Consider the following 12,452-nt stretch of genomic DNA (forward strand, 5'->3'; position numbering starts at 1 on the left):
AAAACAAGCTTCAACAAGACAGAAAAGCATAACACTTTTTATTTATTGTTAAAACTAAAAGTAACAAATATAAATAAAATTAAAAACATGTTCAAACAACATTTTAAACATGTAAAACATGTAGAAGAAACAGTCTTAGCAAGGGCTCAAGGCAGGATTTGAGCTGAGCAGTAGAATAAACCAACAGGAACCTCATGAAGTGCCAAGACAAAGGTGAAGTCTTGCACCTAGCACAGAATAACCCTGTAAAGCAGTAGAGCCTCACACCAGCCAGTGAGGAAACAGCTCTGCAGGGAGGGACCCTGGTCAGTCCTGGTGAAGCTGAACCTGGGGTCACATCTTGGATCCTGTCCATTTTCAGTGTGGAACAAGTGTGCTCACTCTCAAATAATAAAGGCTAACCACCTACCCGGCTGCATTAGCAAGGACAGCCCGAGGGAAGCGATTATTTCCCTCTGTTCAGCACTTATGAAAGTATTCAAACAGTTAAAATAACTGCCGTGTCAATATTAAAAAAAAAAAAAAAAAAAAAAAAAAAAAGAAACCAACACTGGACTGCTAACAAGCTGTCAGTATTTACTGGAATTACACTTGGGGCATCATCCCAATAAGCTCTGCAAGTAGATCAAAAAGGCAGGACTACTTAATCATTATCCTAAAGCCAGTCTGAAGGAAATGTAATCAGGAGGAATTTGACTAGCTGACAAGACGAAACTGCGTCCCCACAAGAGCTTTCACAGGAATCAGTACCCAGACACCAAAGCTGAAGCCGGCCAAAATCAAGTTCTTCACCCTTCCTGCAGCTCAAGAAAGCAACCAGAACTGGATCAAATAAGCAGTCATTTTCTCTGACTTCTAGGGAGCGGCACACATGTATCAATGCCTATATTTATTCCACTTCTGTTCACAACTTCATGCTTTTATCACATTAGAATACAAAAATAGAAAAATATTCTCAACCGCTGTGTTTGTAGACATTAGCATGCCAACTAAGCCCAGGAGCACAATTTGGTTTCCTTCAAACTGCTGAAACAGAAGAAGAGGTTCTTAGATACAAATAATGTAAATAAATATTTATATTGTCAAGTCTGCTAGAAAAAGGGGAAATGAAATTCAAAGCACCACTGAAAAGCTTTGCAACTAACAAGTCATTTAATAAGGAGGCACTATATTCAGCATGGAGTGAGCAGACATGAACTAACGCAGCTGCACACATCTGGTTTGCTGTCTATGCTACTGAAAACCAAACAGGTGCAAGTGTTATGAAAAAGAGTTTCAAAGTAGTGAAGAAACCACAAATGATCTAAATCTTGGGTAGATGGGGGAAGGGAAGAACAGAAGAGAGTCTCAGAGACATTCCAAGTCTGGTGTAGGCAGATTCCCTGAATTACAATCTAAAAATAATTCCCTTGCAGAACAGCCCTGACCAGATTCTCCATAGAATAAGAGTTGCATTCACAGACAGAAAACACAATATTTGGAGTCTTAAGAAACTTGCAGAAACTACGCAAAAGTAATTTCAACCATGTTGACAACATACTTCTATTCGAGATGTGTATGCTAAGAAGGCAAAAAATACCCAAAACTGGTATAAGATGCAACCTTGTCTTTGCAAAGAAAATATTATCAACTTGATTGTGCATAACAATTCCTTCAACACAACACGGAGTAATGCAATAAAACTCTCGATACAAGAAAGGCAAATGGCTTAAGTAACAGCCTGCAAATTGAAGCATTTGCTTGGAGTCATCCCAAGACAGTTTCTCTGGTTTTCATCCTTCTCGTGCTGACTGTGACTCACCAAAGTGTTCGCATTCTTCCATTCTTATCTTCAACTTCTTGATCTCAGTAGAATGGACAATTTACCAGATATGGAGATTAAGCTGGAGTCCACCTTGTGAACTCATTTCCACAATTATCCCTCCAGACTGTATTTTGGCAAAGCTTCCACATGGAAACCTTTCCATTAAGGTTTTATTTCGTGGATGCCACCGGAGATTCAACAGCCAAGTGAATAGGTAAGTTCTGCTTTTGCACTCGGTATGTATATATATTCAACATCTGCATAACAGTGAACTTTTAGTCAAGAGTAATGTTCAAGGCAAACTTGTGGACCTTGCTAAGGATGCAAAGTGTTTATAGGAGTTTAAAGGAAAAAAAATGGTCAAGCCCTTGGAAGAGGAGTCTACTGAGAATTACTAAAAAGACAAGCTGCACCAGACTCAGGAAATCACGGATATGAAAATAGCTGGATCTGGGAAAGAAGTCAGGTTAAGCCTCATGTATATACACTTACCCTGTTTTGATGCAGAGTTTGCTTAGGGCTACAGTCAGAAGCAGGATACTGGGCAAGATTCACTCTGAAAATTTATCACCACTGTTCGGTAGGGTGCAAGAAGACTAGGTTCACAAAGAGCAACATAGAGGAACTTTGCCATCAAGAAACTTGCATCAATGAATTCTCACCACTATACATAAAAACGTAACAAAAAATTGCTTCAGGAAGGTGGGGCTAAGCCGGTGCTACCAGGACTCCAATAAGCTACACAGGGTTTTGTGGAACAAGACACGGAAAGCAGGCAGAAAAGGAAGAAAAAGAGATTCTGAAAATATAATCTGACACATTTTCAATGGCTCTCTGCAGACAGTAACCCTTCTTCAAACCACTTGCAGTGCACTTCACATGCTTTTATACAACATGAGCAATCCTACCTGCGAGGTTTCACAAGTGAGCTGCAGCAAGCCAAGCTGATTTAACAGGTCAATGCAGGCAAAAGTGGCGGTCCTGCTCTCCCTGTTCCAGTTCATGCTTTCCCACTCCTCTTCCTACACCAGTTCCAGTCTTATCTGAAACTTCACTGTTTTCAACTAACTAAAGTAATAGACAACAAAAAGTAGCAAAACCATTAATATTCTTCTGTTAGTTTAGTGAGATAAATCATCTCACCAAGGAACAGCTCAGATGAAGGAGGCAGAAGGAGCAGCTGGGAAGCTGTGAGGAGGGGAGCGGATACTGCCCCTTTCAGCATCATGAAGCTGTTACGCATCAGCACAGCGATTTCACAAAAACTCCCCCTAATTCAGCTACTCTTGAACAGAGCTTTTGGCTAAACATGCAAAAGAAAAAAAAAAAAAAAGATTTAAAAAAAACCCCAAACTTCAGAATATGTTTTCAGTTAAATGGATTTTTAAGTATTTTTAGATCTTATTCAAACAAATCTATTTATATTTGAAAACACAACAATGCGTATCAAGACCTCAGCTTACTATGCAGTCTATTAAAATCATTCCAATCACATTAAAAATGTAGAAGCAATATATATGTTGCTGGAAAAGTGTTAAGAGAAGTCCAATAAATGACTAGTAGCAACGATTTGCTAGGTACGTGGAGCCTGGATTTGCCAAGTTACTAAAAGAATGTCTTTTTTCAAAGTACAGATAATTTTTTCTTCATTTTTTTGGTTTACAGAGCGAGTTCAGTTGAGTAAATTACTATTTAAAATTAAAAAGCCTTCTGAATACTGAAAAGACAGGAAACCTTATTGTCATCATCCTACCTATAATAAAGCAACTGGATGCAAGGGAATGAGAGGTACTGCATTCTGGTGGGAAAAAAGACTAGAAACACACACATCTGTTTACTAACTACAGATCATAACACTTCCTCTTTCTTACTAAAACATTTGTTTTAAATGCAAAGCAACTTTTCCCCCAGTGTAGTCACCTCATTTAAGTTTGTGTTGTTTAACTACTAAAGACAGTTTAAAGCCCAAAACAGAACCAAACTTTAGACTACTTCCGAGCAGCTCAGTGCTGGTAGGTTTCACCTCTTCTAGGTTTTCCTCAAGACAATACACACCATAACAGGTCAGTTGTTTTAAAGCAGTTTTCAAGACCACTTAAAATCTGATCAACTATGTGTTTTGCAAACAATATTTTGTTAAATGTTTTACCTTCACTCAGGCTTTTAAGAAACATTTTAGAGTTAGTTTCAGGTTCCCTAAAAGGAATCTAACAAATATTAATACTGTATGCTTGCACAGCAAGCAGTAGATGTTCTAGATAAGCATTTCTAGAAACTTATTTTGAAATCACATGACCAGTAGTATAGTTTTTACATGTCATCTATCAAACAAGGAACACTACCATAGGATTAGAGACTACCAATTCAAAATTTAAGATAGGAGAAATAACAAGGGGAGATTCTGATGACCTCACAGTCATCTAAACACTATGCACACCAACAGAATTTGCAGGAAACATTAACAAAAGGCATGAAAGTAAAAGTCATAAAACCAGAGACAAATAAAAAGTTATTTGAAAAAATATCAGTAAAAGATTAAATTAGTTTGGCATAAAAAGTTAACAGTTTTCTACAAAAATACGGAAAATCTAGTTTATTCAGTCTAGTCAACCTAGTCTCCATGAAGATGTCTGATGTAGTAGCATGCAGAAAATAACTAGGAGACTCAGGTGACCAGTAGATGTCCAGATACCTGAGGAATTGACTAGAACTTGCTATGGACATAACAGAACTAAAAGTAAAATATCAGCTTGGGTGGAGGTTACCTCTCCAGGACTCTTAAGAATCCACCTCAAGACCAATCTTGTGTCTTCAGCAATGACTTAGAAAGCAAGGATTTTCTAGAAAGCTAGAGGCACTGGAAGAAACAGGCAACTAAAAATAATGGAAACTGTATGAAATTTACTGGTGTAAAGAAGAGTACGTTTCTACTAGGATCTCAGGGTTGACCTCTGGCAGAGAAAGAGAACAGAGAAGGCAAAGGGTGTATGTCTTACATGGTCACAAGAGTATTTGTATGGTAAGTCTAACACAGTTCCAATATGATCCAGATGCATGGACAGAGTTTTCTCCAGCACAAAGGGGGAAACTCTTATCTGGAACAGTATATTCAAACTAATCAAGTATGCTCAGCATTCAAAACATAAGACAACACAGAAAATGGATAGCAGGGTGACAGAAGGAATGGAGATTTTATGCAAGACTAAACATTGTGGTCTGAGTAAGGGCTGGGAGAAGATATGACTGCTGTTGGCATATACAGTGGGAGAGCAAATGTAAGCAACAGAGGGAAACTGCTGCATCTAAGAACAGTGAAACATCACTGGCACAAAAATCAACTAGTCATAGACATATTGGGTGTTGGAAGAAAGGTCTCAAATATCAAAGCACTTAAGACTCCAGGACATACTTTCAATTTCTTTCAATGAGAGTAGAAGGAAAATAAACTTATTTTATAAGGCTGGAGACTAAAGACTCCTAGAAAAGTAATTAAATGGGATGATTGCTTATAAATCAGGTGTCCCTTTATTTTAAAGCAGCAAGATCTTAAAGTTGGAAAGCCTTTTACAACTATACAGAACTGGTATTTTGTGTTCAGTGGTAGTGAAAGCCATCACAAGTCTCTAGCACCAGGGTAAGACTTTAATTCCATCACACACAATGCTGGCTCTTTGAGGGAACAGTAGCAATATCTGATCTTTCAAGCTGCAGTCTGGGCGTTTAATTTTTATTTTTTTTTTTCTGTCCAGGGCAACCTTTTGTAGCACATCTACCTCCAAAAGACAAAGTAAAGAAAACCCAGAATTCTTCACTTAGTTGCACACCAGATTAGCAACATGAACACATAGAAGCTAACTGCTGCAAGACTCTTCCTTACTGCACAAGTCAGCAGGTTACATAAGCTTTGAATTTTTAAAAATATGAACAAGCACACTAGTTTACCACCAGACATGTGAGCCTTAGGCCTTAGAACAATGGGGTATTTTCAAAAAGAATTTGAAATGCTCTGCATGATATTGCTTTATAAAAGATAATGGCCTCATTTTACTTCCCGCTTTGCAGCAACAAAAATTTCTGTGTTACTTAGTGTTTGCTTGTATATCGTATTTAGGAACTGCATTATAAACATACATGGGATTAAAATCATTGAGACTTAAAAGGCAAGTTTTTTTTAAAGTGCACATGTAAAATGCAGAGAAATAACAAGTGTTTAAAGGAACAGAGAAATTCCATTGGAAAGTAAGAAATACATTTCTCAGCAGTTTCATTTTTCAGCTGTGTTTCCAGCTCAAACATTTGATCTTTGTGCTAGAACAAAGATAGATGAAAGTGAGTGAGTAGAAATCAATTACAAAAGTGAAACTATCTTGTCTGGTTTTGCTATTTGAGGAATAAGGTTTTCAAACGCCTGTTCCGTATGTCTTGGCAGTTAAAATTATTTGTGTTACTTAAACTTAGAAATCCTTTAATTAATTTATTTTTCAGCCAATTCAATTCCAGGCAACCTAGTCAAAGAAATTTACTTCGATCAAAAAAGGACGTTGTTGAACATAGCGATTTTGCTTTGAAATTCTTCATAAGGGTGACAGTCGTCTTGCATTTGTGCTTCTAAAATGCCTCCCACAATGAGGTGCTGACCCGTAACAAGGAACATGGGCATTATCACAATACAAATACAGGCATGACTAACTGCTGGATACAACGACAGAAGTAGTTAATGTTCTCAAGCTAGGGTTTGATAAAGAACTGAGAACACTGCCTGTATGCGTATCAAGACAAGAATAAAAAAAAAAAAAATACAAGAAAGAAGCAAGTCACATATATTCCTTCATGATACATATATCTACTAAATTTCTCCATGAATCTGTTACACATGATCTCTTTCAAGACTATTGTGAACAAACACATACAGAAATTACATGCTTTAATGTAAACTTAACTGTAAGAATTCAACAAACAAAATAGTTAAGAAACAAAGAGGTTCCAACAGCAACAATGTCTGCAGTATCAAACACACCTACAACAAGTTTCTAAAGGGCAACACCAAACACCGGAATGCAACATCTCACAAAAGTTTTTTCTTCACACACTAGTATTAATTTAAATTTATGCAGTACTATCCCCAGTTGAACCTCAGAAGCTGACTCTTTGCTAGATTACATTTAATAACTGAGCCACAAACAGACCCAGGTGAAGTACTGACAATTCTGTAATACAGCTCAACCAGCTAAATCAACCACAATTTCTTCAACAGATGTGGAAAAAAGCAGTATGTTGGGTTTGGGGATTTTTTGGCAAACATCAGCCCCATGGTTTTCAGTATGATCCTTTGATTAGTAAAAGATTCAAAGAGGCTGTTGGACTTAAAACTGCATTGTCAAAATAGGTCAAAATTATAATTCCTTAGTTCTCCCAGGAGAAATTCCCAGGACCGCTGAGATGTTCGTGCCAACTCAAAAATCATGTTGATCAGAAAACATACTACATTAACCATTTAATTTTTGCCTAGCAAAAAAGTGTTTCTGTGGCTAGAGTAGAATCCATTCCAATAGCTGCTACAGGGAGCCAAAGACTCAGACCAACAGCTGACAGCCTCACTACATTTCTTCACTCCTGTTATCATGTACAGAAGCTGTCTGTACCAGACATTGCTGGTAACATGATTAGCGGTTTCAGACGTGCCCAGGAGTTCCTGTCATCAAGAACATGTTATCTTATGTATCTTTCCTATCAAGGTGCAGAAGAAAGAGGCAAACACTGCTGGTTTGAAAAACATCTATTAGGGATCCAAACAAGAGCATTTCCCAGGCTTTGCAAAATTAGTGAGCATAGAGGCCAACTTCAGTAATACTTAACATACTCACGCACTGCCTTGGTTAACAGGAAAAAGTCCCACATCACCTTTTAAAAACAGGGCACAGGAATTATTACTCACAGTGTTACAAGGGCTTTTACAAGTTTTTTTTCCACACTTGAAGAAAGTCAAAGCAGTTTCTTAACTGCATGAAGTGTATGCTTCCCCTCCCCCTAAAGGGACTAAGCTATGCTTGCATTTTAAAAACTGGTGATACACAGAAAAAAAACCACTGATGACAGAATCTCCCTTTTATGAGGCACATGCGTTGTGCAAATATTGATTGAAAACAGTGTGATAAAGAGATGGTTTCCATGAATCACAACCTATTAGGAACAACTTAGGAGTTCTTGATACACAGCTATTCCAGCACATTTTTTGTAACAAACTATTTAAATTAATAAGCCACCTCCATACTATTTTACCATCTTTCAAACTTTTGTAACTGTGTTTGTAAAAACAAATATTACTCATTAAAAAGTCATAAGAATTATCAGCCATGCATATAACATTTGGTCACTTTATATTAAGAGTCCATGTATTAATACATTCATGACTTATAAAAGGTAGAGGCTTTCACAAATCATTAACCTACATTATTAACTGTTAGAGCATCCAACAGCTTGCTCATGGTAATAGCATGTAGCTACCCATTCTACCTTGTATTACTGTGGTCACACCCCTCTGTAACATGCCCATAATGTGTTTATAACTTGCAACAGTTCATAAATGATTTATAAAGAAATCTTAAAATGAAATATGCCCCTGTATCTTTTTTTTTTTTTTTAAACCATCTGGGCTCTGAAGACACAATATGTGAAAGCACAAGGCAAAGATGAAAACAAGATACATCTGATTTTAAAGATGACAGATGAAAAAAAAGGGCTTTTGTTATTTAAATATATATATATATCTATCCAAGGTATTGATTACTCTCAATATAAGCTAACATTGCAACAGTATGATCATGAGCATAATTTTATGAAGTTTTAAATGGAGAAGGGCACCTGGAGAAGTAGCAGTTTACATATACTTAACTGAATTGCAAAATGAACATAAGCATAGAATTAAACTTTCAATCAGTGTAATTGCTTACCAATTTCAGCAGGTAGTTGCTTGATTTTGTTCTCTCGTATGCTAAGCATGGTGAGTTTTGACAAGTTTTTGATATCCTTTTCCACAGTAGTTATACGATTAAAGCGTAGGTAAAGAGTGGCGAGAGAGCTTAGCCTATACACCACCGAAGGGATTTCTCTAAGCTTGTTATGCCGCAGGTCAAGCATGCGCAGTTTCTTCAAGTTATCAAGAGAGTCAGGCAAACTGGTAAGTGAGTTTTCACTCAGGGCCAGTGTCATCAGGTTCACAAGACAGCCCACCTCTGCCGGTAGGGACTGCAGTTTGTTACTATATAAATAAAGTTCTGTTAACTGCGTTAGCTCTTTGATAGCTGATGGAAGCATGTGTATAGACCTCTTGGACAAGTCCAAGCGCATTGAATTCTCTTCCCGGCATTTATTTAGCTCTTTGATCACTTCAGCATTGCTGGATTTTTTGCGGGTACCTGTGGCTGGATTAGGTCTTTTTATCGTATTGTCCACTGAAAAAGCTACCCCAGGCTGCGTGCTACTGGAGTCCTTCTTTCCATCTTTGGCATCTTTCCCTTTGGTCTTAGGCTCCTTTTCTTTGCTGTCTTTCCCAAATCCTCCAGAGGCTTTGGCCTCCTTCTCCCTTTCTTTTGATGATGGGACTTTTGGATCCTTCTCTTTACAGTCCTTTTCTTTTCCTAGATTACTACTCATGGTGACTCAACGTTTAGCAAGCACCACATGAAATCTGTTTCTGAAGTTCACAAGAACAATTCACTGCTGAGGCGACAAGGATCCTTAAAACATGCAAGCATTGAACCAAGGGAGGAGCTTCATAGGTGTGATACCCATTTGCTACATATTGGTTCTGAAGGCACTCTTTCCTAATTCTGGTATCAGGAGATTCAGCTGTAGAGATTAGAAGGTCAAATGCTCCGTATTAGTATTTCTGTCACATAGAGAGAAGAGAAGCCAAAGTTAGTGTAAATATAAAACTTAACTTCCAGTTAAATGTTGAATGTTTCTACAACTAGCCTATGCACAACTAACTCAGGTTAATGATTTGTCCTTCTCTTCAAATGTCAATGAAAAACCCAGTGCTAAAACAAAAATACTACACATATTGCTCAGAAGACCCACGGTGGTAGAAGAGCTATACTAATTACTATACATGAGGAAAAAAAAAATTACAATTCTTAAACATAACACTACCTTCAGTACTACATTTGAGTCACCACTTTACGTTTTAGCTAGTTCTTAGCATATGTCATCAACATGAATATTCTCTCTCCACTCCAAGCCCAATCAGTTAATAAAGATCTGCTATAATTTTAAGTGCCTACCTCTTCAAACAAACCTGTACAGGCTTATTCTTTCAGCACAAAAGAGTCTCAATGCGATCTACAGTGAAATCTAATACACTACTGTAACACAAACACTTCGCCTCGAGATCTCACTTCTGACCAGCTCTGAAGCACAGGTCTCTGCTTTTAATGTGGAGCAGAACCTTGTCACCAATCTCACATGCTTTGAAGACGCAAACACGAGGATTTTTAAAATAAACCTATCAAAAAGTCAACTGAAAGCCCAGAAGAAATAATATATTATGCTTCAAGACAAGCAAAATTATGAAGGAATTTCTCATGAGGGTAGGATATAACATATCTTTAGACAGTATCTTGAATTTTCCCCCTCAATGACTACAATGCAGCCTAGTAAGTGAAAAGACGACTGAAACCTATAGAGCCCCATTTACATTTTTACAAAATCATCATGCATCTCATAGAAAGTAGCTTTGCTTCATGTTTCAATTCAAAACACATGACATGCTCTAGAACTTCACAATTCTGAATACTCTGGAGAGTTTTTTAAATGTTATCTTTGTGGAAGAAAATAAATGGTCAATCAATGGCAACAATAATTTCACATCTCCATATATAGTTCACCTTTTAGCCTTGAACCAACCTTCCTTTGTTATGCAGCATTCACTGATGAAGAAAGTTTGTATCTCAGAATTGTTTCCCCAGCCACCTGAGTTACATTAAAATACCCTTAAAACCTCCACAAGAGCTGTGTCACTGTCCTGGCATTCCATCTTCTGCACAAGTTCATAAAGCTCATAATCAAAACCAATTAAATAATATTTTGCATACTTAAGCCATCAGAAAGTACTAGAAATACAAACATTTTTTAGCAAAGCTCAAGTAACTATTTTTAATTACACAGTTATGCTACGTATGCTTGCCTTCAAGTATAAACATGTGCTTTGAGAACACAAAGGAGCACGCTTTGCTCAATATATTCGTTCACATTAAAAAAAAAAATGTAAAGAAATTCTATTTAAGGACAGTAAGAAGGGCAAGCCACTTTACCTCAGCTGCAAATCAAGCTGTTCAGTAACAAAGCTCAAAAGAGAACCTCCCCCAGGAGATGGCTTCCAGTCCTTTACCCTGATTAATTACTGCTCCAGTACCGCCAAGCATGTGCTACAAACCCCATAATATCAAAAACCCTACTGTCTCCAGTTACTGTGTTCTGGACAACTCTGTTGTAAAGGACCATGGCCGTTTGCTAGCAGCAGCAAGCAACAACAGCTTTTAAATTGGAAATTGTCTCCAATGCAGAGCTCTCTAAGGCAACATGAGCCAGTTCCTTACTGCATCCTTAAGATTTCCACCCAGCTTTTACACCATCCATTAACCAATCTATCCTCAGGATTACCAACCTCACTACATTATATTTTAAAACTTGTTCTCAGCACTGTATAATCTGCGTGCTTGTAGAACTCCAGCAATAGGAAACGTAATGACTCCAAATGCAAAAACACAGCTGACTAAAGGGTGGGAGCCTGAAATGCCTGACAACTTGTTTTCAGTATGAAAGGTAACACAAAGAATTGAGAACTAACACAGTTTCTAAATTCTGATAATACACAGAAAACTCAGCCATGCAGCAGTGCCAGACAGCTACTGCTCCACATCAAGCCCCTAAAGTGCAAAATACTCAAAGGGCTGCTGCTCTCATGAGCTTTCAGTTTAATCAAATTTAGGACCTGCCAAGAGATTTGTTTCATTTCTTATGTGCACTGCAGCTGAAGGAGGTTTTGAAAGAGCCTCAGAAAGGAAAGATGGCTGGAGATTAGTACTGCTGAAAGCAGCTTGGTAGTGCGAACACTCCAAATAATCTGCACCCATTTCACTGTCTTCGTTAGCAATTACTTTAATTGCACCTAAAAAAAAAAAAAGGGGGGGGGGGGGCGATGTTCCCTGTTTCAGTATGCCAGTTTAACATTTCATTTTCTGGTAAGGAAAAAATTTTTTTGCCTATACAAAAGGATAAAAATTCATATAATTTTCAAGTCATTCAGATCACCTGAAACATACAGAGAAAATTCAGAGCAATACAAAGGGTTGTGACCAGAGACTTCAACATCACCTCACAGTTAAAGATGTTAGGAGGCAGTCAACTTGCAGGCAAGCCACAGGCAGCCGTGGTTTTCTAACACATGGAAACTGGAGCCAAGCTCGCAGCACAGCAGGCCTTCAAAATATACTCCCTGTTCAGAGTGACAAAAGGCTAACAGTTAAATGTGCTGCACCTATGTCATTTTTATCTGTTTACTGAGGATTTTAATTACTGCCGGAGACTGCAAAATGTATTTAAAATAGTTTGAGAAGGTTTAGCCTCTTTCTTTCCAAATAAAGTAATT

General features: G+C 37.7%; 1 protein-coding gene across 4 annotated transcripts in view; it reads right to left on the reverse strand.

The window, feature by feature from the left end:
* The window catches only part of SHOC2 (SHOC2 leucine rich repeat scaffold protein), a 70,699-nt gene that overhangs the window by 33,288 nt on the left and 24,959 nt on the right, over positions 1-12,452 (reverse strand). For all 4 annotated transcript variants that reach the window (XM_030030626.2, XM_030030625.2, XM_030030628.2 and 1 more), the window contains exon 2: positions 8,755-9,692. In XM_030030626.2, coding sequence (XP_029886486.1) covers positions 8,755-9,457 — 703 coding nt within the window. In that variant the 5' untranslated portion in view covers positions 9,458-9,692. The remainder of the gene's footprint in view (positions 1-8,754; positions 9,693-12,452) is intronic.

Source organism: Aquila chrysaetos, chromosome 11 (assembly GCF_900496995.4).
Source record: "Aquila chrysaetos chrysaetos chromosome 11, bAquChr1.4, whole genome shotgun sequence".
NCBI lineage: Eukaryota > Metazoa > Chordata > Aves > Accipitriformes > Accipitridae > Aquila > Aquila chrysaetos.